General features: G+C 42.6%; 1 protein-coding gene and 2 long non-coding RNA genes across 5 annotated transcripts in view; 2 read left to right on the forward strand and 1 right to left on the reverse strand.

The window, feature by feature from the left end:
• The first annotated feature begins 610 nt into the window (after nucleotides 1–610).
• Nucleotides 611–27,422, forward strand: part of LOC143152884 (alpha-crystallin B chain) — a 37,026-nt gene continuing 10,214 nt past the window's right edge. The window contains exons 1-3 of one of the 2 annotated variants that reach the window (XM_076323478.1): nucleotides 611–977; nucleotides 15,082–15,198; nucleotides 16,794–16,980. In XM_076323478.1, coding sequence (XP_076179593.1) covers nucleotides 790–977; nucleotides 15,082–15,198; nucleotides 16,794–16,980 — 492 coding nt within the window. In that variant the 5' untranslated portion in view covers nucleotides 611–789. The remainder of the gene's footprint in view (nucleotides 978–15,081; nucleotides 15,199–16,793; nucleotides 16,981–27,422) is intronic. The other variant, XM_076323480.1, reaches the window with a different exon arrangement.
• LOC143152886 (uncharacterized) lies at nucleotides 6,388–15,075 on the forward strand. Of its 2 annotated transcripts, XR_012993666.1 has the most exons (3): nucleotides 6,842–7,056; nucleotides 7,416–7,779; nucleotides 14,869–15,075. It is a non-coding gene; the product is annotated as an uncharacterized LOC143152886 (long non-coding RNA). The 2 variants fall into 2 exon arrangements; XR_012993667.1 differs by lacking the exons at nucleotides 6,842–7,056; nucleotides 7,416–7,779 and adding an exon at nucleotides 6,388–6,827.
• LOC143152887 (uncharacterized) lies at nucleotides 7,156–8,134 on the reverse strand. The gene is made up of 2 exons (XR_012993668.1): nucleotides 7,576–8,134; nucleotides 7,156–7,501 (listed from the first exon to the last, which is right to left on the reverse strand). It is a non-coding gene; the product is annotated as an uncharacterized LOC143152887 (long non-coding RNA).

Consider the following 27,422-nt stretch of genomic DNA (forward strand, 5'->3'; position numbering starts at 1 on the left):
GAGATGCTTTATTTATATATGAATAGAATAATTCTGTGAGGCATATACTATTACGAGACTAATTTTGTGATATATATTATATATATATATAAAAGTAAAAGATCTGAGTAACTAAATATGTAAGAAACGGTAATAGCTCATTTTCTCATTAGAAAGATGATTTATTGTACCAAATTTCTGTATTATTCCATTACGTCAAACGAGATTATTATATCCTGAGACGAAATCATATAATATACCATAAAAATGAAACTTCGAAGTTAAATAACACGTTATCTATCGTAAAATAATATTTCGATCAACGTTAATTCGAAAGCGCCTAGATCTGGTAACGTTCAACTGTGTACTTCGTTTTAATTCATTCTATTAACGAATGACGCACAGAAATTTAACTTAAATACATTGTCTAACAAGTATATAATTCGTATTATTTGAAATAATTATTAACGAAATGTTTACATTGAATAAATTTTGTCCAGATCTGGTCAAACTTCGTAAAGCATCGTAGCCGGTTTGGACCGCGTGCACGAAAACGAGCTTAGCCGACGAAGACCGAGCATCGACGAACTCCCACGAACGGTTCGACGATTGCGTTGCGACTATTTAAGGAGCAGTCGGTGAGCCGCGCTCATTCTTAGGCGAGACAGCGTGCAGTACGGTTGTACGTGCCGAGAAAGTATTCCGCTATCATAAGCGATCGTTCACGAGAAAGCAGTGCTATTGCTTAAATAGAGTATACCTCTTTAGTGGCTTGGTGAAAGAGACACGAGTGTGGTCGAAAAGAGAATCATGGCTGACAGTGGTATCAAACGTAATATTCCCATCAAGCTTGGTGACTTCAGCGTGATCGACACCGAGTTTTCCAACATACGGGAACGCTTCGACGCCGAGATGAGAAAGATGGAGGACGAGATGTCACGGTTCCGTAGTGAGCTGATGAATCGCGAAAGCAACAACTTCTTCAAGAGCACCACCAGGTACGTTAGTACCGGCGTCGGTGCCGAGACGCACCTAACCTTTTAACGCGCGCACTCCCGGCACGATTACTCTTATGATTTGCCTTTGCGATGTATTTCCGAGATAGGACTATTTTAACCTTTCGTATAGTACTGAATAACGTTCGAGTCGGTTAAAATTTGAAATTGCATTCAAAATTGTTAATATCCGACACCGAAGTTTGGATGTATATTAAATTATATTGAAATAACAGTCACGGGATTGAAAGTCAAATAGAAAGCAGTCAAATTTCGAAAGATATTCGCTACAGTGGTAGTTATCTTATAATACATTTAGTTCTCGGTCGTAACTGATTTCCTATCGACTATTCGAATCTGGTTTTTATTTTATCGACGTTCTCGAAAGATTGTTTACATAATCGGTAGTGTCTCGGTTACGGATAGAAATGTCGTTTGTTCCACAATAGTGTGAAATGATACGTAGAAAACGAAAATTCATCGCAGATGCTGGCAAAAGAGAATCGATGTGTAACATCGCTGCGATTAAGTTGATATTTTAGCGCTGCAGAATTAAGAAACGCTGTTTTAATTCACGAACGCCTTTATTCTTCATTTTTATCTTGCGTGGCAGTGTGAACTCTGAAGTTTAATAATTATCGACGCGAGTAATCAAAATCGAAGCAATACGATTCGATCGGTGCTGTGCTTCTATGGTATCGAAGTTACTTGTTTCGGATCGTCGCAATTCTGAAGGTTATTAATTAAAAAGCGCTTTATATAGATTACGGTAATCGATTCAGGTGAGGGACTATAGAATGAATCAATTTTATCACCGATCAAGTTGTCCGTAACTCACAACGGTAATTTAGCATGTAATCTACAAAGTATCAACCTGTGAATTATCGACTTGGATTACTTATATAAGTATGTCGTTTTTTTTTTATTATGTCATCCCAGGTCGCTTTAAAAATGAAGCGAGTACGAAAAGAAAATTATCGATCGCTTGAAATTAGTCGAACAACCTGGAACACATCTTTTCTAACCGAAATACTGTAACAATGTTCACGAGCCGCGTTTAAAACGCGTAACTTTTTTTTTTCGAATCGATGTTTGCTGTAGTTACACAACGGCTGTTGATTTTTAGCGCGAATTAGCATAACAGTGTGTCAGTTGCTACAACACCGGTGTAAACACTATACCTATCCGGAGAGTAGGATGGTAGAGGCGAGTTCGTTCGAATAATCGAACCGAGCTGAGAAAATGAATACGTAGAGTGCTCAAACTTGAAGGACGTATACTCGAATATTTTTGGTACTCGACTTGAATTTCAAGTACCCATTTTGAATTTCGAGAATTTGATTCGAATCACGAGAACCCACGTACAAATTCCGAGCACTCGGTCTAGGTTTTCTATTTCGAATACTCGGAATACGAGAATTCAAATATTTTGAGTACTCAAATTCGTACACGTCAATGTTCCGAGTACACGAATAGAATTAAACGAGTATTGAAATCAAACAACCCTTAACAAATACAATGTCTCGTTCCACGTTGAAACTTTACAAAAGGAAGGACTCGTTTCACACATATATTTTCAATTTAACGTTTTCGGTTAATTCTTCCCGCAATCTTGATCGATCTTAATTTTATTTATTCCACCAATATTTAATTTCGTTTTCTGTTTTTAGTCCTTTTAGATTAACATTATCCTTGACAAGGATCCGTGAAAGGGGTCGGAAATTATTCCACCCCACCAATTTCTCCCCCACGTTTCGTTTTTATTCAAGAAGCTAGGAATCGAACCGTAATTTTTCTACACGAGAACTTTTGTGTACGAATCGTCGAGTTGTTTAATCGACCGGTTCCTCCCCTCCCGGGAAACGTTTCACGCGATTATACGCCGGAGAAACAAAACTAAAAGAATGCGGCACTGACGGTGCGCGAAATATATTCGCGCGAACGTATTTATTATTGTAAGATAATGAAATCGCTCGGTTGGTCGAGGTAGGTGTAAATTAAGGTCACGTCTCTGTTCGTTCTTTTCTTTTCTTTTTTTTTCACGCGTGCATACACATGTATATTCGTTTCACGTATTTCAGTAACGTACTCGCTATTTATAGAGGCTTCGTCAGTGCGTTCGGTGCGAACAGCACGAGCCCCCTCGATGTTCTCTCCGCTAGCATTTCTTGCCGGGGGGTAAACGAAAAACAAACCTTCGCCCGAGTCGAAAATTTGCACCTGCTCTCCTCGACCCGCTCTCTGACATTCGTGGATACGCGGCCCAAGGGACCTTGAACGTTCCGTCAAGTAAACACGGACATCTCTAGTCTTTTTACACGGAACGATACAGTTCCCTTCGATTATTATTTGAAAATCGAAAGTTGGAATACACGTTACCGAAACGAGCTCCTTAAAATATATAACCGTGGAGTAATCTCAAAAAAAAGAAAGATACACGTGAAACAAATGTACACGTGTGTGTGTGTGTATTTGTTTATTTTAACCTTTATTAAAATGTTCTAAAAAATTTATCGAAACGTTTACTCGGACGTAACACGGAAGCGTGAATTATTCTCGAAAAATGATTGACTCGATCCTGTATTCCTCGTATAGGATTTTTTAGTTGGAATTTGCTTTTTTACTACAGTATTCTTTAACTTTAATTCGTAACTCGACAATTTTAATTTTGAGAGAATTGCGAATCAAACGGATGCGTATTACAAAATGTTACCTTTTTCGGTGCAAGAATTTTTTATTTTCGAAAGTGTCCTTCGTACGTTACGTTCTACGATGTAAAGCACGTTTGCGAAAGATTTGTGGACACTTTTATCTTTGCTTGAAATATATTTTAACGCGAGGTTCGATCATTTCGGAGTAGGCGAATGCTGGAGAATTCCATGGAGAAACTTTGTACATTTTTCACGAACCGAAAACTTCTCGAGGAGTCCGAATTCTCGCGTAGGAATTCGCGTTGAACGAACCGCGCGCGTTCACCGGATCGAACGAATGCGTGCCATGTGCCACGGTTTTTGCATGCCAACACCGCGAAACCCAACAGTCGTGTTATTTTAACAAGAAGTCTGTTCGAACTTGGATATCGTTCCTCGCTATCCTTCGAAACCACTAATTATAGAATCGTTGTTCTAGATTTCTCACACGATGCTTTTTACGAAAATCAGAATTTTCTTTTATATTCAATTACCGGGAAAAAATTCTCCGTTCGGTTTAAATTTCTCATGTTTCGTGTATAAAACTGTCTGGTTACACACTTACTAAATATAAAAGAATGTATCTCTTTTTACAATGCTTCTATTTCTCGGCCACGATACATCCTAACTCAATTAATAAAAATAGATATCGTTTCTATTCAATTCTTATCTCTGTCTTTTTTATTAACTTTGGTCATTTACTTCGGTACTTTTATTTTCGTTTCCCTTCTTTTCTTTCTTCACTAGGTATCGTAATATTATAATTATTATTTCTTTTTAATCTTGATACAATACAGATGTATTATCATTACTCTCTTCAATACGCATTTATTTTTCAATTTATTACGGTTCGTTCGTTGTAATTTATAATCGTTAGTGCAGCAAGAAAAATTATTGATCGGTCGAGGTCTGTTTTACTCTCAAAGTTGGTTAGAAAAATTGTTGCGAGAGTAAAATTTGAAGCATCGAAGCGGAAGATCGTAGCTATTCGTGCCTCCAGGAAGGAAAATTGCAAGGGTAGCGTGCCTAGAACTTTTCTCCCCTGAACATAAATTTTCGGGGACCTTCTTTATCTACCCCGGGGGATATGTTCACCCCTCTGTTCGATAAATTTTATCCTCTGTAATAAGCGTTGCGTGACAGCCTCGACCAAGTTCTGCGAATTCTCGGCTTCGTCTTGGCAAATACGAATTCGGGACGCGTAAAATTTACGAGAAATTTCGTCATTTCTGAGACTTTATCGGTCGTCTGTCCTCCCCGATTGAACCTATCGGTGGCATTAATAGTGCAATTAATAGTTTCTCGGGTTCAGATTCAACAATAGTGTAATTCTTTTTCACAACGTGTAACGATTGATTTGCAACGTTTATTCGATCGGTCGTTAATTCGTTCTATAATTCTAATTTAAATTTTTATTCAACGAATAATGGATAGAAAGTTGTTCATTTTTGATCGGTTGTTTGAAATTTGTATCCAGGTACAAATTTTGCCCATCTCTGTTGAAAGTAAGGGCAAAGGGGATCGTTGTTATTAAATAATACGCAAATGGTTGCCTGTTGGTAGTGATAAATTACACGCGAGTAATTATAAGGTATCGAACGAGTTAGTCATCGGATCGTGAAACAATTTTTCGACTAGCGAATGACGATCGTTATGTAAATGTTCGACGCCTGTCGTCCGTCAGTTAGAACGATATATTGCGTAATGGTTGTGTCGTTTAATGCAACTTGTTGCACCGACAAAGAACACGGTTCTTCCTGTAATCTCGTTGAATGCATTGCGATGGCGCATCATCGCGTCATCGAACAGGACGATTCTATGAAACGCGAAATTGTACTTCACGCATCCGTGGATGAATTTGAGAATAACTATCAAAGTTTGGTACATAGAAAACGATCGCGAAAGAAAATAAAAATCGATAGGTAAGGTACACTTAAAGAATTAACGTATTTTTCTGCGTTAAATCGAAAATATCTTGTATTTTTTCAACCGTGCGAAACTGCTTTGAACGAAAAAACGAATTGAAGACGTGCACCGAGCATTACGAGAATGTTTACAAATAATGAATAGAATATTAGTGTAACTCAATATGAAACAACAATATTTGAAATATTGTAAACTAGAATACTAGCATTAGATAGGAAAAATAGTTTTAGAATATTTTTTTAAATACCTCAGTACACGTTCAGGTATTATGAAACACTCTGTGTGATCATTATAGAGCTCATCATAGGTGGCAATTGTGAAACAAGGGCACAAGGGACAAAGTGTTCACTTCGCGGTTTCAATTACCATTAAACACGGTTCTAATATTTCAATTGGGTCGTATACTCGAATAATTCGAATTAGTATTCGACCACTTTTAATGGAATAATTAACGCGAATTATTTCCAGTTATTAGATACATTCGAGCAGATATCACACTTGCTGAAATTTCTCGAACAATCGAAGCATCGCTAACACGTCTCGAATTACCGAAGAAGACCGAAATTAAATAAAATACATTTAAACAGTGTCTGTTCTGTTACGTGTATAATTTTTGATTAATCGAAACACCAGAAACACTATTTGAACTTATCGAGCAATTGGAATTGAAACGTATTACGCGTTTCTGATTCGTGAGTACCAGAAACGATGAAACATTTCATATCACGATTCAAATTTATATTCAACGAACAACGGATAAAAAGTTGATTGGAAAATTTCGTTCGGATGAAAATTTTTTTACCATTTTTGGTAAACGTCTGTGTTGCTTACGAGAACCAGAAGAATCTCTAAAATACGCGCTGCACGATAATAAAACAACGCATTAGACGAACGAACGTCTATTGCGTAAATGCATCCTTGACAGTGACACGTTGCACGCGTCCGGCAGTCCCCACTCGGAGTCGTGCACTAAATTGCAATTGAAGCGTGCGGAAAAGGTGAGGAGCTTGCGTTGATCCTGGCTGGTTTTGCGCAGTAATTTTTCCGTCTCGTTGAAAGCAACACGGAACTCACGATCTCGTACCAGTGGAACAGGAATCGTTTTCTCGTCCTCGATTCGATCGTCGAGGATCCAGTCGGTTTATTTCCACGCGATCGAGAAACGCGGGCAACGTTTCGACATGATCATCGACGAGGATCTCTATCCACCGGATCATAAAACGGTGATCAAGTTTCGGTAGGTGACGACGCGTAAGCTCTTTCAATTTCCAGACGATCTTGCATCGCTTTTGGCTTACTTCCAGGCCTCGTGCAAGCGTACGAGAAGCACGCAATCGTGTATGCATTCGGAAAAGAATCGATCGGTTTTCAGAAGGTGGTTCGATGATTACGTTCGGTGCGTTTATTCCAACGATCGGTGATTAATCGATGTTTCTGTTTTGTGCGTCGCGGAGTGTCATTCTATGGTACAGAGATGGGGAGAATTTTTAGATAGATGTGCATAATAGCGAATAAAATTTCGAATTGATGTAAATTATTGAAGAATAACGAGTACAATATAGATTATCATATTTTATATTTTAATAGTACGAAGATTACAATTTGCAATATACATCGTTGTAGATTGGTTTTATTTGTTATCTTTTTGTCGAATATAACTTTGTCCACCTCTGGTTTTATAGATAAAGTTACTAGAAGTTACTGCGTAGTTCACCGGTCGTGTAAATGTAGTATTTCTTTTTTCAATATTACTACAATTTTACCTCGTAGCTTTTATTTGATATTTCCATAGTATTTTTATACATTCACACAGGATTCTTTTCAGAGAATATATTTTCCGTATCTTGGAAACACGGATATCGAATATTTAATGGAACGATCGGGTTTATTTTAAGTGGGAATCTTTTCAAACTGAGAGCAAATAAAAAGTCGTGGATATGTAATTGAAAGGATAATATTTTCGGACGAGATCAAGATTTCCATACCTCGAAGATAAAATATCTCGTAAACCAAAGTCTACCTGAGTATACAAACTGTACCATAGTTTACTCTTGCAATGATCACACGAGTGAAAATTCATAATTAATTATTCCGATCGATGAATCCCATTGAAAGTTCGCTTTACGTCGATATAATTCGTAACATCTCATCCTCGGCAGTGTTGTTTAAAATAAAAACTAAAATAAAAGGTAGGTGAAATCCGATCCGGGTCGTGTTACACGAACACATGCACGCGTTACAAAGCTCGGTTTGTCAAAATGTATCGAGGCAGCTCGGAATCGGTCGACGGCTTTGCAGATCGAAAATTCGGTACACCGCACCCGATCGCACGCTTTGAATCACGCTTTTATCGAGTGGCGTTTAACGCGTTTGGAAAGCAGGGCAGGTGCTCAGAGTCGATCATGAATCGTCGGTAAACCCGTGGGAGGCGAATATGGACCATTACGAGGTCCGAGGACTCACGTGGCAGTGACGCAATCCTCGTTCAGGGACGGCACGCCGCAAATAGACAAGTATCGTTCGAAATAAATGCTCCCGCGAGCTTCTTTCGAAAATGTTTTCTAGCGTACGTACACGGGATGAGTCAGCCTCGAACACCGCGATTCGTTTCGAAATTACTTTTTCCCTCTCGATTCTCTTCTTAATAGAGTACACCTTTACCACCGTGAAAAGAAGAACCTTTTTTTCTCGAGATTTCGTTCGAGAAGAACCACCCTTTAGATATGCCTGAAGAATCGCGATTCGTTTTAAAATTACTTTTCCTTCTCGATTCTTAATAGAGTACACCTTTACCACCGTGAAAAGAAGTACTTTTTTTCTCGAGATTTCGTTCGAGAACTACTCTTCCACTTCGCGAAGAATCGCGATTCGTTTTAAAATTACTTTTCCTTCTCGATTCTTAACAGAGTACACCTTTACCACCGTGAAAAGAAGGACCTTTTTTTCTCGAGATTTCGTTCGAGAACCACTCTCCTACTCCCGCGAAGTATCGCGTAACGTAGCCGATCTTGGATTTCCAAGAAATTTTTAAAGCGTGCAAACGATTTCAAACGATTGCGCAAGCTTCGATTCTAATTAGCCGCGAAACTTTTGCATCCGGGCATCGGGAGGATATTTATAGCGGTGACCCCTTGCATTAAATTAATTCGACGCAACGAGTTTCATGGAATCCGGCGATGTTCGATCGAGATGCTCGGAAGAGATAGTACAAGACGTTCGTTTCGCGCGCCTAGTCGGGCTCGACTGGTTGAAGGAAATTAATCTAGCGAGTCGCGTGTAACACGTTACACTCTGTACGAGCATGCCGAATAGATGCTCGAAACTTTATAGGCGAGCAGTCTCATTGATGAGATTTACGTCCACTTACGATTAAGCCTGTCTGGCGTGTTTGGGAGTGATTAGCGCAACGTTTCACACTCCGTATGCAACGAGGCACGTGTACTTCCCTCCGAGAGATTAATATACAGGGCGCTCTATTCGGTATAAACCACCGTGATATCTTCCCCCTTTTTTTAAATAACAGGAAGAACCATTGTTCGCAAAAGTTTGATGGCTAGGGGATAAAATATGGTAGGATAGTTTTTCGTGGGTGGTAGCATAAAAAAGATTCGAATGTATTGAATTACGTTGAGAATAAAAGTGTCGAGGTACCTCTGTCGTAAAATCAACGATTTACGAGATATCCAGCTTCCAAAGTAGCGGTCTACTATTTACATTTAGAGTGATAAGACGCGCACACTGAATAGCAAATCAAAGATTAGGACTCTAACGCTCATCGGAATATCTTGAATTGTGATTGAGTAATATATACCTAGCATAATAGGTACCTAGTTTACAAATTTTTAACCGTATTGTAAGTTCAGGAATTCAAAACTGATCTTAAAAATAGCGAGGATGTCGCAATAAACATCGACCTATCGCGACTTTACGAATTCTGGAGGAACCTGAGGATTGTTTTACAGTATCGTAAACGCTGCGTTCAAATTGTGAGAATTGTTTGAAAAATCTCCTAAATGCAGGTTTCCTTAACACGTATATTACTTTAGAGAATCACGTATGTATACACAAACTGATCAGTGGGCTTTGAAATTTTTTTTCTTTTTATCGAGAAGAACGTAATTTCGTTTGAAATTTGTATTATTCGATAACGAGTTGCGTAATTATTTTCTTTAGATATATATTCTCAAGACCGTGCTTTCAGAACAATCCAAAAAATTCGATATTTGCAAAATGCATATCCAAAGGTTAAAATACACGTGGTAGATACAAGTTTGTCTAGACTCGGAATAATCTGTTGCTTCAGCGCTTGACCTACTATATTCCTTGTGATTGAATTAAACGATTGACTGCCGTTAAATGCTCACAATTCTTAACGAGAAAATACAATTACCAGGGAGATCGCATCATCATCGATCAATGTTCGCATTGCATTCATCGAAGATAGTGGTTCTTAACAGTTAACTTCGCTCAGTGTCATAGTTATTACAGTAGGTGCATAACTGTTATCTGTGTATTGCGTAGAACATACCGCAAATATATTCGAGTCACTTATCAACGAGTGTATCTTTGATAAAGTAGTGAACTTGAATAAGTCGACGCGATAACGCGAGCGTTGTCGGATTTGTTAAGAATAAGGTTAGTCATTGTTTATTAACTTCCTGGTCCTTCAAGGTTGCTCGTTTCTCACGGAATTCTACAGGTGTTTGAGCAAGAGGGAATTACGATTTGAAATAAACAAATAGAAAAGTGGAATAGAATTTTGTTCGTACCATGTTTCGACTTTACGAGTCGTTTTACGTTGAAAAATGTTTTAGGTTGTATCTTGCTAAATTGTAGGCATGACCAAAAAAAAAAATCGTGGTCCTGTCAATATTTATAAATACAGAAACATTTGTCTGTACAAGAAACATACACCTGCGTTTTATTCTGCTTTTCGATTTATTTTTCCACGTTCATCGTAAAATAACCTAACGATCGTACCAGTCCTATCGGAGAAATAAAATAAAATCCAGACAAATTTCGAGCAACTATAGAACAAAGCTTCGTCGGTTGAATCGTTTTTAGTCACCTCGAACTAGTTCGTTGGGTTCTCAACGATCGTATCGGATTTCATAGGAACTTAATGTACCATTTCCGCAAACAATTTGACGATAAATGGACTATTTCGAATCATTATCGAGGAACGCTGGATACTTAACGGATAAAATTGCCATTACGTGGTTGGCCGGCGAAGTATCGTCTTTCCGAGCATTAGTTGAAAGTTTACCGACAAATTTGCACACTGCTCGCTCCCTGCGTGGTTAATCGAGGGGCAGGTCGATCATCGGTCACTCGATCGCCGGTGTTACATCGTGTCAGTCATTGATTTCTTTCGAGCCACCTTTCTGGGCCAAGTACACGTCGATTTACATTCCGTACCGTGAAACTTATAAACTACTCCTTGAAACCTTGCCAGAGGTAAATTGGATGTCCTTCGTCCTATCTTTGTTCTCGTAGCTCTGTTACACGATACGTAGCTTATAGAGGGAAATGCGGACGATGATTTATCAGCGCGAACGAAACCGATAGAAACCGATAATCGTGTCCTTCTAACGGTAGAGATTTCACTGTCGGTTGTTGCTCGACGTGTAAAATGTTTTCTAACCCGGTCACAGAGACGAATAGCTCGATAGAAACCAGCGTCTAGTCGGTGACGTATCGTCGTGGCCTTTCCAGCTCGACAATTCCGACTTGGAGAGATCCTGCTCGGCACGGTTGACCTCTTCTGGCTCGTCGAGACGCGAATAGGACCTTTCTCCTACCGAGGATAATTGTTGTCTGCCGCGTTCTATGCTTCTCTCCCACGAAGCTTCCTGCGCGTTTCACTCTGAAAGACACTTTGACAGACATCTCGCGATCTCCTCGATACGGCTCGGCTTTTGTTCCGTGTGAAAGGAGGGCCTCCTAAAGAGAAGAGGAACTCTTTTAATTCCTTTTCCCTTTGGCTCCACCTTTGGCTGACCAACCGCGCCGTCTCCTCGCCGTGCACACGATTACCGTGTCTCTTCTACCACTACCTTCTTCTGTTACATTAAACGGATGTTTGCGGACACACGCCCCTTTTCTACCCTCGACGTTATGAATCTTCGATGCAAGTTACGAGGAGATTTCCCGTAGTTTGTGTTCACGGTGCTTCGAGCTCGTGGTTTTTCATCAATTTTAAGAGACCACCACGGTTTCGACTGACCACTTAATTCAACGTTGTGAATGTCCACACGGTGTTTACCGAAACGCGAGCTTTCGGAGTGAATTGAACGCGTGCAAAGTTTTCGAGTCTTTCAATTATTTTTAACGCCTCGTTGAAAGTTATTCCGCAGTCTAGGATGTACAGTGACGAATAAAGTAATTCGTTCACGGAATAATAAATTGTTTCCACGTGGACGAAGAAGTTGTCGGTTTCGTTTCCCTCGCGTACGAGCTGCGCACGAATCCTCGACACTTTATAACGCACTCTTTTTCGATGTCCCGAGATATCGTGTTTCACGAGCAAACAGTTGCAAACACGTTCCAGAGAATTAACCGGATGATCGGTCGTCGTTTCGCTTCCCCGTGATCGCAGAATGCGGCAGCAGCCCCGCATCCTGTCCCGGATCTGTCATCGTCGCCTACTTTTTGTCCTCGAGAAGAACTAATTCCTTCCTGGACGAAGCTAATAACCGTGCATTCAATTTACCGCGTCCAAGATACACCGCTGGAATTATTGTTTCCTTTTTTTTAAAACGTTTCGTCGTTCCTATTGCGCGCCGACTCGCGAGCCGCGTATCTCGTTTTCTTTTTCACGACCGCGATGGATCAAATAAAATAATCCACCGGCACGTTATGTCGCGTGACGGGGTTCACTGACACGGTTTCTTCTCGAAATTGTTGCCTCAGTTTCCATAATTTTCCTTCGATCGTTTCAACGTTTCACATGACTCGTTCGATATTCGAACTTTCAAGATATTTATTAATATCGTTTATTCGACTGGCTTGATATTTCGGCAACGTACGAAGGAAGTAAGAAACGTTACAAATCTCTGACGATGCTAGAAAAATCGTTGCAACGGTAATTGAAAAGAAATTCCATTAGATTGTTCGGAAAGTCATTTCGTTTCTTTTTTGGTGAAAATGAAACACGATTCTTTTCAGAGTGTACAAACATTTGATTAAATTACATACCCTCCATTTTGGAAAACGAAATCACTTTCCGAACAACCAAATATTTCGGTTCCTAGTGTTTCTTCGATCGTCGAACGTTTACACCGGGTAATTTAATATTTATCGATCTACTACACCGCCCACGAATTCGATACACACGTTTCTCGTGTTCAACGAGCGAATATCGAACAGACCACGAATCCACGGGTTATTTCTGTTGTTATTAAAATTAACTTCGACGATAGGGTATTATTAAGTTTTCTATAACGGGCGACACGTGTCTTGTGTGCAAGGACATACCGAGCCAGAGGGATAATCTCGAACCTGATGCGACATCGCAGCCGGGTGCACTCTATTTTAGAATCCTCCGGGTCTGTGACCTCCCCGAAGAGAAGCCGTGACTTCCGGTTATCGGTTTTATGAAACTTGCACCGCGCTGACATTTACTCGCTATAAATAACGACCCAGGTGTCGACCCAGATCGGTGATAAATTGATTCGCGGCGAGACCGGAGCCGATTGCTTCGATATCGATTAACCTTAACCAGTAATTAGCACAGCATCGATCGGTAACGAGCCACTTTAAGATTCAATCGAGCGAGAAATCAAAACCGTGTCCCCGTATCTCGAATGCTGATACCTTACGTTGTACATACTCTTATTTGTCGCGCTTTGATCAATAAATGGTGTCTGTATGCCTGTTTTATGTAATCCTTCTTTACGAGCTATGTCGATTCAAAGCTGATTCACTCATAAGAGGACCGCGCGACGTTGAACGTAATTTGGTCTTTGTAATGTTCGCATACTATTTTTACTAGATTTTTTTCGCGTTTCCAGGAAGTTAGGGAAAATCTATTTTTCTTTTCTCTTTTTTTTTTCAAATACAGCGCATTACGTGCAGCAACATCCCAGGATGTTCACGACTCTCGGTTGCTGGCTTACCAATGTAATTCTTGCGGTTGATTGGCATGATACGGACACTTGGTTTTAGCCTATCTAATTACCGAATTCCCGAGCGATGTAACGTTATATACAAAGTACGCTGGTAGTTCTAGAATTGGTCAACCTTTAACGGTGATAAAATTTCACGATCAAGTACGAGAACATTTTTTACTCGTTGAATTTTATTCGCGTTAATATTCGCTTTTAGCTCTCTACAGGGCAGAATGTAATTTATTGGAGAGTTAAGCGCGACGATGTTCAGAGAGAAACGAATATACGAAACGCAAGATTCGAGAACTACTGTATTTTTATATTTATCGAGTTGTCTGGAGAATCTTAGAGATTGAAGAAGATTTGTCGTTGGATTCGTTGTAGAGATATGTGTAATTTTACGTCGCTCTGTAATTCGACGAGCAAATAAAAGCACAGATGTTCTAAATAAGAGTGCCATATGTATTCTGACAAATACTTCAAACAGTTTCCCAAGTAACTGACGGGGATGTAACTTCCGGTGCTACTTTTATGCCTCTCTTACATGTATATACGGAGAAAACTTTCTAATGTTATCCTGGGAATGGACCTTCTTTGGAACACCTCTTGTATGCAAAATTTCTTGGCGACAAACTCGTGAACTTCGTCGATAAGAAAGTTGATCTTTCCGATTTCGAGCGCACCTCCTCGCGGGGCTTGTGAAACTTTTTTACAGCGTGTTTCGAAATAGTTTTTCTCGCGAAAAAGTAAACCGAGTAACGTTTATTTCGCGCGATTTTTCATTTTGGAGAAGATACATTTTACAAACGTTCCATCCGCTGTTCGTTTACAATGTATACTTTCAAAATAGATTTTCTCGAAAATGTAACGGTGCGCGAACAAATCGTATCGAAGAATGTTTCTTTATTTCTTTCGTAAGAAATCCGCTCCAATCGATCCAGTACCTTTTTTTTTCTTTCAAAATACTTCGTGTAGTTCGTTCGCCGATCGGAAAATCAACTTACGCGCGTAAATCAACGCTTAGATTGGCCACCGGTGAAAAGAACGAATTCACGAACCGATTTCAAGCGTGTATCTTCTCGGTGAATTCGACTCGGTGCTCGAACGAAACGAATTTCTACCGAGTGACTGTCGCTTGGTTGAGTCTAACAGCTGTTTGAATGTTTCCAGAGTGGTTTGTCGCCAAGAAACGTTTGAAATTTTCTGAAAGAGTGTTAGTGAGTTTGCCGGTAACATGGCCGCTGACAGAAACGGAAGCGACTCGAAAGAAAACTAACCACCGAAGTTAACAAAAATAATAATGTCCCCTGTTCCCCCCTGCTCGACTTCTGTCTCGCCTTCTGATTGGCTCTCTGCATTGGCACGTTGGTGACTAACTTGAAGTCGGCATCACTCGAGCAGCAGCGAACACCGTACGTCGACGACCTCGAAGACCGGAGGTTGGGACAAGGTCGACTCTGCAGCACCGCCAAAGCGGTCCGCATTCGACAGCTTCAAAAGGTGACGCCACTGTAAACACAGAAAACGAACCTTCTCAATGTCCAGACAACTGTCCGGGATACCTTCTTCGTTAGCCAGATCTTCTATAGTTACATACAAGCACACCGGCCATTTTGTTTTTCATTCTTGCATACACACCCGCCGTAGAACGTCAACGTCCCTCAAAATCGATGGCACTCTTTGCAGACGGTCGACATCTCACTTCGTTCGCGATTGACAATCCTTTTACTCCGAAACCTTCACTTACGAAACCAGCAAAGTGTCCTCGGGATAACGTTTTGCTAGTTTCAGGATCCTCGTGTACGCGTCGGTTTGCCGTATATGCCTGAGAAACAATGTTACAGTTTTGTGGAATACATCATTGTAGTCCCTTCACGTTTTATTACGTTCCAACGATAGAATCGAACATTCGATGGGTAGCATCCAACCCTATGGGATATTAATATTAAATCGCTTCGAAACGCACGAGTAGTACTCTTCAGAAGTAAGGAGTACTCTTAAGAAGAGTTGTACTTTACCAAAGAAGTCGATAAACTCTTATTAGAGAAAAGAGACAGTTACCATTTTTAACGATAACTATTATTCTTATCGTTTTTGAACATTTGTTCTCATTTTATAATATTCTTTCTTTTTCTTTTCTCTGTTTCTTTATTGCACACACGAGTACACAGCCGTACCTTGCCTTTGCGCCAAAGGTACATTCAACTTCATTTTCTTCGTTCGATTCTATTCTATTATTTTCTCTACTTTCTCGATGTATACAATCTCGGTATAACAAAGATCCGTTATCGTTACCACGTAAATCGTTTCGTTCGACGACTGGTTCGTACGAAGGGTGTCCACTCGGGCCGGTGCTAAGCTCGGCTGAAACGCGTCAAATCCAATTTCCAATCGTATCGTATCGATCTGTTTATCGGAGAGTGCCATCGTTTGAATAGCCGTTGATAAGTAACGCGCGTGTAACGTTCATTCCAGCATTGTTCTCGTCACTTCCTCCCACCACTTTATTTTTCTCACACCGCTAACCGCAAGACACCACATGAAAAAGCACTCCCGTAAAAGGTAATGGGGATACGTATGTTGTTCACGTTGTTCGCCGGCAGCAATTAACCCCTTGGTAGCGACGCTTGGTTGCAGTTTTGTTTCCGCGAGCAAACGTCGAGCGAAACCATAACACGGCACGCCTGGCATTTAAGCTAACAACACACGCCACCGGTAGAGTTCACTCGTTAAGTAGATGCGCACGACTTTCGTCCTCCATTCGTGACCAGTTTCTCTCTATGTTGTGTACCTTCTTCGTTGCATCATCACCAGTAGGTAAGGCCTCTCTCGAACTATGCACCCCAGGTCATCCGTAGGCGAAACACGAGTCTTTGTCCCGGCGCGCGCTTCTTTCGTCATTTGTAACGTTCCCCGATCACACGCAGTCACCGTCGTCGATGCACCATTGAAAATTTGTTGTTGTTTTTTTTCCTTCTTTTTCTTTTCTTATTTTTTTTTTCGTTCATCGTTCGAACGCACTCGTCCCGCGGAACGCGTCCTCGGGATCGACGAGTGCTCGACGATAATCGGTCGTTGCTCGTTGTACCTTTCAGCACCACCACCCAGAGCACTCAGAACAGCAGTTCTCTGAGCCCGCAGCACGACTCCGCTTGGTTGGACGGCCTCAACAGCCCTCTCATCCAGGATGAAGGCAACAACAAGATGCTGAAGCTACGATTCGACGTCTCCCAGTACACACCGGAGGAGATCGTGGTTAAGACCGTGGACAACAAACTGCTGGTAAGTGTTCCATGTTTCGTTCTTTTCTTCTTCGACGCTTTCAGGACCAGTGATTTAGTGCCTTTTCTTGGCACGAAGCTTAAGACCCTTTACGCTTTGTTTAACCCTTCGAACTCGAGAGGAGATCCTCGGTCTTCACCTAATTCACTGTACTGTTTTCCATCCGGGAAAACTTGATGGTTTGGAATTCAATTTGGAATTGAAATATTACGTTCTCGTAGAGTGTAAACGTACGTATGCAAAGTGTATAAAAATGTTCCGTTCCGGATTAATTTTACGACTTAAAGGATTTTCGAAGCAAAGAAACCTCGAGTGCAAAGGGTTAATACACATCGCTGTAGAGGATAGAATCCGTGCTGAAAAGTCCCGAGAAATCTCGAGAAGAAACCGATAATCGCGTCTAGCGGGTTATTTCGAAGCAGGAAAATGATTTCGTGTACATTAGAGCTCTATTTCCATCCGTTATTAAGACGAGCCTTGATATCAGAGGTAACGGTATACGTTAATCGTTGGCAATGCATAAATTGTCGTCTGCTTTTACATTTTGGCGGCTCGTTTCGAATCGAAACGATCGGGTACACTGCTCTATTTTACTTTGTTATCGAGTTAAAGACAGAGATCAAGCGCTCGATATAAACTACTTTTGGTATTACGAGTAAGCGGGATGCGCATCGTTCGTAAAACAAGGTGGGATATTTATTGCTACGAGAATCGATAAGATTGTCTGCGCGTATACGCGCGATGTTCGCGTTTACAAGTATGAAAAGTAAGCTAGGATATTTATCGCTAGGAAAATCGATAAAATTGTCTCCGCGTGAGTGTAACGTTCGCGCTTATAAGCCCGAACGGTGAACGCGTTAACGTTAACCGCATACGTGACCGATGAAACTGGCGAACCGGTATTTCTAGGCGATTTCGCGTTCCAATATTCCTATCGCGAGGTGAATCGTCGCGGTGGCAAATATTTGTTCCATAGAAATTTCTCGTCGCTTAAATTAAATCGGGCGTCTCCGTTCGTCCGTGGTGAGTTTTCAACGCCCCGAAGAGCCGAACGGGCCGCGTCCGAATTTATTGGAAGAATTCGTAGCGCGGCGTTATTTCCGTGCGTGAGATATGGTTGCCAAGAACGATATTACACGCGTCAAACGAGACGTTTCCATCGAATCAGCGTTTACACCAGCGCCAGGCGAACGCGCCGCTTAATTGGGCCGGGGAGACAATTGGCCTGCGACTTTCTTCTTTGAGATCAGCTCGTACACGCCGTGACAAATGTGAAATTATTGTGCTTTGACTCATCGGGCGTATATTTCGCTCCCGAGCGTTCGTTGCACAACTTGGCAACGCGCGAATCTGGTCCACCTTTTTACGCAATCGGCGCCGCGGCTCGCGTAAACCTACCATCGCCATTTGCGATTTACCTTTACGCGATTGTCGCGTTAACGAGCCGTCATCGAGTTTTAGATTCCCTTTGGAACATCGAAACAGAGGAAGAGAAAGTAGCTATCCGAGAGCTGGAAAGCTTGGACTAACCCAGACCTAACCCTTTAGAACTTTGGTGCTGCTTCATTCGAAGGGATAGGGAGGAAGAGAGTAGCCACTGAGATTTGGAAAACTTGGATCTATCCAGACCTGACCCACACCTAGTCCTTTAGAACTTTGGTTCGTTGCTTCAAAAGGAAAGGGAGGAAGAGCGTAACTACTGAGAGTTGGAAAACTTGGACTGACTCAGACCTAACCTAGACTTAATCCTTTGGAACATTGGTTCGACGAAACTACGAGGACTCTCGATTACGAGAGATACGGAAAGATAGTAATTACGAAAGAGGACGTCCCGCGCGAAAGACGAGAAAAAATAGATGTTATTATTATATCCGTTAAAGGAATGTTATCGTTAAAATAGTGCGATGATCAATGAACACGAACGTTACTCTGAAAGAGTACGATGACTCAACGAGCGGAAATAGTGTTACTAGAATGTTTGCATCATTAAAGCATCTAAATGGTCTATCGATAAGAGTAGATTTATATTTTCATCATTGACTACCCAGATCAGGAATAGTAACAACCGTAAGTAAGCTGAGGAACGCTACGAGGAGTCTAATCGTATGGCACGATGTTGTTTCGAAGATTGACTCGAATGATGCAACACTTGGATAGGTAAAATGATAATTGATTTTTTCCACATCGCGATTCTAGTCCGATGAAGTCATTTTGCATTAATAGCGTACCCTCAGGGCTATCCATACTATAATGTACCTCCGTTTCGACATTTGACGCGATACTTCGCGTAACGAAGCATTAGCTTCGGCTCTTCACTTGGAAGGGGTTCCCAAGAACTGTATATTCGTTGATCTTTCAATGCAACTAGTCTTCGAAAGAATAGAAAACAAAATTTATTTATTCTTGAAAAATGGTATAGTTCGTGTCAATAGTACGATCTATTTCTAATTCTATTTGAAACTAAATTTCTATCGACAATTTTTCTCCATGAATCTCCATGTACAATTCTTCTCCAACGGTGCTCACAATTACTTTTATGCTTCGATAACCCATCGAGCATTTCTTCTCGTGAACAACATAAGGGTAAATATATTCCGCGACAACGATCGCCTTTAGTAAAGGATTTTAGACGTGAAAGGGCGCCACGATAATTAACTTCGGACCCCGATACGTCTAGATCCGTCACCGATCGACGTAAACAGCTCGTATCGCTGATCTCGAAGAACCCATCGGCGCTTATTCGTTAACGTCTACTTCGAACACGCGAGGCAGCCGAGATGACCGCGATGCAAAGTATCCCGCGTATGTCGCGCCGGGAACGGTGAACAGGAAGTAGCGGCTAAGAACTTTCTGCCACTTTGCCGGCACTCGGAGCACTTCACGAACGATGTGGAACATTCTAATTGCTCTTGTTACGTCACTTCCCGGCAGGAAGTCGGCTCCACCGGCCGAAGCGGTGTAACTTGGTGTAATTCTTGTTACTTAAAAGTGTTGCGCGTCTTCGTAATTAAGAGCACCGTAGGTTGCACCGTTGCGACCGCCTGTTACCAACCACCGACCAAAGACTGTCAGACTGCCATCAGTTTCTAGAACACCCTCTGGCAATAGTAGTTTCTTACGATTCTTGGTCCATCTTCGCGGAATATGGCAACGGTTACCGCTTCAACTTTCGTTAATTTCTCGATTGTATGCACACACGTGGCTGCGTATGTTCGTCGGTTTCAAATCTTTAAATGCGAATACTTAGTGAACAGATATCGTACAGTGCATACATTTCTCGTCGATATTTGTTTAATTGTAGACAGTGTAGTCGGATTAATAATTTCGAATGCGTAACTATCGATAAAAAAATTACTTACCGTTGACTCGATTACTCGTCGGCGGACTTGGAGATTTCAATGCTCTCTCTCTCGAGTTCCAGAGTGTGTTGTTCCATTTAAAAATGGAGGCAATACACACGAAATAGTATTACACGATTCTCCAGCTCTGTGCACCTTCCGTTGAAATTAATTTTCTCTCAAAAAGGTTACGAATAACTTACAGATTACATTCGATCGATACACCTCTGTAAATATTTGCCATTGATGGTCGTATTTACGTTTTCGGCCCGAGGCAAAAATATAGTTTATCGGGGTCGATATTCTGGCCGCATTCCCGCGTCTTTCGCGGTTGATAATGGCTAACAGAGGGTAAGGAACGTTTATCGTCCGTCTGCGAGCGAAAATTTGCGCAGGAAGTCGGGACCAGAATTTTCTCCGAAGCGTGCGTGAGCGTGTTACTTGGTTGGCTGGTGTTCCCGTCGACCCGTCGACGAGTCGACGAAAATAACTCGCGCCAAAAATAAGTTCATGGCGCTCGTCATACCGCGACGGCTTAGAATAATGTTCGGCCATTGTGAAGCTCATACGCGACAACTAGGAATGCTGCGATCTCTCACGATTCTGTAACCCGACGTCTCTTAGGTCCCGAGCGTTTCGTTCGCGCGATCAGCTTTTTCATCTTCTGGCACGACAGGTTTAACGTCAGGTCCGCTCGGAAGATAAATATCGTTTTTCGATTCCAAGATTTGAGCGACCGTTACGCGTGTAGAAATTCTGTAGTCCCGTTTATTAGATATATAACGCCTATAGGTGCGCGTCGCGCGCTATCGAGCGCTCGTAAGTGCCCTCGACATCGAAAGGGTCGAAACTGCTGTCTTCGAGGCTTGAAAGTTCCCCTAAAAGTTGTACACGGTTATTTTTTCGTGTGCTCGATTTTCTTTTAACGCTCATAAGTGCCCTAGGCATCGAAAGGGTCGAAACTGGTGTCTTCGAAGCTTGGAAGTTCCTCTAATCGTTGTACACGATTCTATTTTTGTTCTCTCCTATCGGAGACATTGTATCGACATCGTAGCTCAAAATTGTTTTAAATACCGATCGGATAGTCGGTTCATAGAAACGGTTCAAGTGGCGCGAAGCACAGAATCGATAGATCGTAGATATTGTAGAAGGTGTGTCGCGCGATTCAAACGGGGCATATTATACGGTTGACGACAGAGGAAAATGGTAGAGAAAAAAATTTAATGGCATAACCTTTGATCTATCTCTATACGACCTCATTGTTTTCTTAAGCGCAACGATGCATGGTTTCTTTCTGCATAAATCTTCCCATTCTTCCGAACATCGTACGTTTAAATTATAAAGAGTTTGAAAAATGGATACTTTATTTACGAGGCATTTGATATTCTCCAATTTCGTGGAATCGCAAATCTTGCCGGTTGTAAACTCCAAGGTGAGGAATTCGTTCGCAAAAGGGCACGTGCGTCCGTACGCGCGTAATATATTTTTCTATTTCTACGAAACGCTTTGATCTTCGAGCTGGACGATCTCAAAGGTGCGAAAGATCACCGCGACGAGGAGAAACCGAAAGAAGAGGAACGCGAGACGAAAGGCACGGGATACGCGTAAAAACGGGGAAACTAGTTTGCGGAGCGCGGAACTTTCAACGGTCGTGTTAGAAAAATCGAGCACCACCGTTACGCCAAACTCGTAGGGCAGGGTCGTTGCACCGCGATGCTCTCCTCCTCCGCCACTCTAATGGAAGAAAGATCAAAGAAGCGGAGGATTCTGTACACCCACGAACAGTGACTGCTTTATTCCGATTTCCCCGCTAAACGAGACCTGTCTGCCTCTGATAAACCTCGGCTCCGCTGCACTTTTTTTATTCTTCCTCTGCTGGAACCACGAAACAATGACGCCGGTTACCGTTACCAAGGCGTCGCCGCGATTAACGAATTCATTTTTCATCGTTGTTACGTATACTTGTTTCTTCGCGTAGACACGGAAGACGTAGTCATTGCACGATCGTGTTCACTTTGTCGTTTATTCCCTCTTCCTACTTCATCGACAATTACATCGTTTGCAACGAAGCGAAAGAGTGCACTTCTGAAAGAATCTTGCAAGATTTTCCCCGAAGTTACAATTCTGTTACGATCTGTAAGAACAAGGTTTTCGCGTGGTTCTTAACAGAGACGAAAGAATACTTTCCTAGAAATTACAGAGAGACTTTGGAAACGAGTGATCTTCCTAACACCGATAGAGAGAGATACCATCGATTGAACATCGTCCGGAGGACGTAGAGATTTTTCAATCGTGCAGCTGACCAATTAAAAATCCGTGGTTGGTGATCAACTATCCGCATTGGTACTTTAAATAGATGGTAACCACAAGGCAGACATCGGAATCGGTGTATCGTTTGACTCCTCGATGAGACTGTATCGGTTTTCTTGCGCAAAGTATCTACAGAAACTTTAGATTTATCTTTCCTCGATCCAAGTTCGCTCAAAGATACTCAATGTCACCGGTTCCTCGCCGATTTCTATTTTATCATACATTTATACGTCCCAGCTTCTCTCGAATCTTTGGATACATTTAACTGTATACATTATCGTATCCTTTTCTATTCACCTCTACCTTTCTCGAGTATTCCGTTATTTCCTTCTTCTTCCTGTCCATCCGCTGTATCCTCCAATCTTATCTCGCTATACCTCGTACCGTTACACTCCCCTGGCAAACGCCTAAGCGTACGTACCTACACGGCTACGTTGCGTATTTACGACGCTTATTTACAACCACACATAAGTATGGTTGTTCCACACCGTCCCTCGCTCGAGCGCGAGTAACGTTCAGTTTCTTCAAAAAAAAAAAAAAGAAAAACAAAAAAAGTATCGCTTCCGTTTGTGGAAGTGTTCGAGGAGCCTGGAACCGTTGTACGCGAACCTAGTTAGAGTGTACTCGATCCCTAGTCACGAGACGCGGATTCTTTTTTGGTAGCCATCGTTGAAACGGCGCGATCTTCCTTAACCGGTCCTGCGCGAGCGGAATTTTAAAGAACAAACCGCTCGAAACAGGTTGGCCGCGTGCGCGTCGATCGTGGTCAAGGTCCGGTGAGAATTCAGGTCGGTCGGTTGCGCGCGCAATATCGGCGGTCCTTAAAGGGCTCCTTCAAGGACGCGTTCCGAAGGATGAGCAGCAGAACGAAGAATGCTCTCTCCGCTCATTGTGCGAGTTAGCCAGCGGTTCGCTGACGTCATCCAGGCTCGATAAAGCGTACGCGGTGGATAAATAGGAGCGGGGACCGGTTTGTTCAGTGGTCTTATTCAAACGAGCTGGTACGCCCGGCGACTTCGAGGGCACCGTTGCGAAATGTTGGTTCGTTTGCCCGTTTGGGGCAACCGGGTCGCCCCTGGAAGAACGCTCCGATCGAGTTTTAATGGCCGCCGATAACGCGTGGTTTGATCTATGGACTTTATGGTCGTTCGACGGCTACAGGTGTTCGCCGGCTCGTTCGCGGAATACCTGCGCGCGAGCTACAGAATCGACACGGGTTTTGTATCGTTATTTATCGCTCGATAAGCTTTCGCTCGACGGAGGAGGAGGACTAGTCGCGTAACGAGCTAACGTGGCTAGCTGCTGCAAACGCGAAACTTAACTCTTTGGACTCGAGAGGAGATCCACGGTCGCTATCTGATTCAGTGTACTGTTTTCGATCCGGGAAAATTTCGTGGTTTGGAATTCTAATTGGACATTTAAGTATTACGTTCTCGTAGAGAATCGGGAAGCGATCAGGGAACGAATAGTGGCCTAGATTTGGTTCTATCTTTCCGAAGAAGAAGTTTGTTTCGTATTTGAGAAAACGAATCGCGAAGGACGTACGCGTAAAGAGAGAACTCGGTGTAGAAAATGATGGAATATTGTCAAGATCGCCAGTTTGGCGGTTGCCATGTTTGGTGGTAACATTCGGGTCGGTGATGAAGCTGTTATGAAAACATGGAGCGTCGCGCGGGCTTTCCTTTTTCGGTCAAGGAGAATACGTTATTAGACGGTTCGGAAAGGAGTCTCGCGTTACGGTCCGCGGTTTAATTGTCTTTCGAAAGCTCGGACGATTCGACGAGTCTGGTTTACGAGCGAGCGTGGAAAGAGGCAGAGGCGAGAATGTGAAAATTTCACGGTTATATTTAGTTTCTGAGTCAGGGTGGCTCCCGCGTTCTTTCGAACCGATGGACCCCACGAAACCGTGGTTACGAAACGATACGAGCTTTCCGGAGCGTTCCGGCGCCGTAATTCCCGAAACGTTTCTCCGGGTTTCTTTCGATATTTCGAAACCTTCGAAAAGAACATTTATTCCGGAAACTATTGCGCAACCTCGCTATAAATGTACCGGTCCCGAACGCGAGATAGCTTAGTCGAAAGAATTATCGGATAAACCGGGTCGATCTATCGGCGATACTTTCGCGAAAATATAGTAACGGGAGAAATGTTTCCTAACATCCGGTACTTTCCTCGGTGGCGAAGAGGGGACACGGATCGATGAACAAATTTACGCAAACACGCGTACCCCGTTTGACCTCGTTCCCTAGTTACGATCATTCTTACGGTCCATCGACTCTTAATTACAAACCATTTGATTTAAATTCGATACAAACGATTCTATCCTGTTGCACAAGTCCAGCAGGTAAAAATTCACTCACCGTGTGATTCCAAATCGCTTCCAAAATCCGAATACTTCTCGAACAAGATCAAACACGATCGAACGCGTACTCGAAGTTTTTCCCTCGTTTTCGTCGAGTCTCCTCACCGAAGCAGGTGACGGGACACGCGTTGCGAAACGACTCGGTAACGCTCCACGCGTAAACATGTTTACGTTACTCGTAAGCGGGGTGGGGTGTTACCGGAGTGTTCATCGATGCCTAGTACGGAACACACCGCTTCCAACCGGAAGCTTGGAGCGGTTCGAAGCAAGGAAGGGTGTCGGTGGCTTGAACGCCTCTGAATTCGATGATCGGGTGTCGTTGAAGCCGGTTCCACGGTTTTGCGTAATCCTCGCGGCCCGGTAAGACGATATCCAGCTGGAAAGCTTAGATCCTAGTCAGAGTTGAGTTACCGGTGGCAGCGTGTCAGGGCTCGCTCGCTCGGTCGCTCGGTCGTCCATTGGTGGCTCCCTTCGGGCTGCCATTTCCCTTCGTTTCCCTCTGTCTAGGGTTACCTGGGGCGCTCCGGTTGCTTGCTTGCTCGCTCGCTCGCTTGCTTTTGGTCTTTTACGGGCGAGCCCCGATCGATATCGCGAGCACGCCACGGAGAGGAGAGCACCACCGCGTTTCCTCGACCGCCGCGAGCCAGACGCTCCTCGCCGAAGAAATCGTACTCTCTCTCTCTCTCTCTCTTTCTCTCTCTTGCTCGACGTATCGATTCGCACGGATGCTACTCGCCGGGGAACAAAAGATACTCGCTGTTGGTGCTCTCGAGACCTCGTAACTGTCTAGAACGACTCGAATCTGCCGGGTTAACCCCTCTGACACGGAGGACGCGTCGCCGGTGTTCTCTCGAGGCGAACCGAGAAGATTCAACGCGTTCGTTGCCTCGAGCTACGAGCCTCGTAATACGCGACTCGAGTCGATGAACGTCGAGAGAGAAATATCTCTCGGTTAACTTTTTCTACGAAATTGTACAACTTTTTAACCCAGTGTGGATTTTCCAAGGAAATAATTACGAACGTTCGAATCGAAACTTCTGTAGGAGAAGTTCGAAAGGATCTTTCCGTTTTCGGAAGTGAAAGAAGATTTCAATTACACGGAAAGTTTTATTCTGCTCCGAAAGAAACCAAGTTCCATTGGGTGACCAAGCGGATCGTATATGTAGGTTTAACCGTTTGGGTAAAGCGTATGTAATTATCGTACAGGAACTCGGGGTAATACGGGTGTAATTCGTTCATCTTTTAAAGTCAATCGAAGAAAGTATCTTACGTTTCTTGGGCGCTTCATTTAATCGAAGAATAATTACCAAAGTTTACGATAAAGATGATAGAACGTTAACGAAGATGTTTCTGTACTTCGTCGTCCCGTTCCCTCGTTCTTCGATTATCCAAATTGAATTCACTGTATTAACTTGAGAAATATATTTTCACGCAACGAAAAATTTGATTATCGTTGTTTCGGCAGTGAACTCGTCGACGAATCCTGTTCGCGACGATAGTTTAATTCAACGAAAAGAACGCACGATTTTATTAGCGCCGGGAACCGAACGAGGACGCGCAGCTGCGTTAACGCAATAAGAATTCGCGAAACCAACACAGGGAACAATTAATCTCCGGCTACGGGATTATTTTAATGTTCCCTTTCCGCGTGAACTCGTTAATCGTTGTCGAGACACCGAGTCCGCGCTTTCGCGTTTATTCCGTCGAATGGACGCTCGGGTTCCCAAGCGGAGAACGATACTCTCCTCTCGTGAGAGGCGCTCGTAACCGCATTATCGTTGCAATACGTTCCATTTACATGCATATATCCTGTCTTTCGCGGCATTACACGCGCACCTTGTGCCTATTTCTTATTGCATCTCGAGCGTAACGCAATCTTCTTCTTCTTCTTCTTCTTCTCGAAGAAGAAGAAGAAAAAGAAGACGAGAGGAAAAAAAGTCTTCGACCTGCAAACCGCAGCAGACGCGCGTCCATCTGCTTTTATTGTTGCACGGAAACCACGATTCTACGGTCGCTTTACTTTTACCTTGTTTTCCTGCACGTCGCTCTACGCGACGATCCAAAGAAAATATTGGGTTACTATGTAAGCTTCGTTCGTTAGGAAACGAGTGCCAAAAATACAATTTTTAAACGCACTCGGGTTAAGAGATATCGTCTTTCGGACCGAGAATAGTTGACATTGGGAATTTTTTTTTTAATATACTTTAAACTTATACCTTTTTAACAAGCATTGAATCGAACAGTCCCCTTGATGGATCGTTTAAGCAGTTTTGTCGTTCGATGAAACTTATTGGACAGTACTGTTCAATATAGCACTGTTCAATGTAGTACTCGTTTTATAGAACGACAAAACTTATCGAGCAACCTAGTGACTGTACTGTTAGTATATGGCGAGCAGTTGTAAAGAATACGTTCGAGATTCCAAGCGTCGA

Source organism: Ptiloglossa arizonensis, chromosome 11, assembly GCF_051014685.1.
Source record: "Ptiloglossa arizonensis isolate GNS036 chromosome 11, iyPtiAriz1_principal, whole genome shotgun sequence".
In the NCBI taxonomy this organism is placed as follows: domain Eukaryota; kingdom Metazoa; phylum Arthropoda; class Insecta; order Hymenoptera; family Colletidae; genus Ptiloglossa; species Ptiloglossa arizonensis.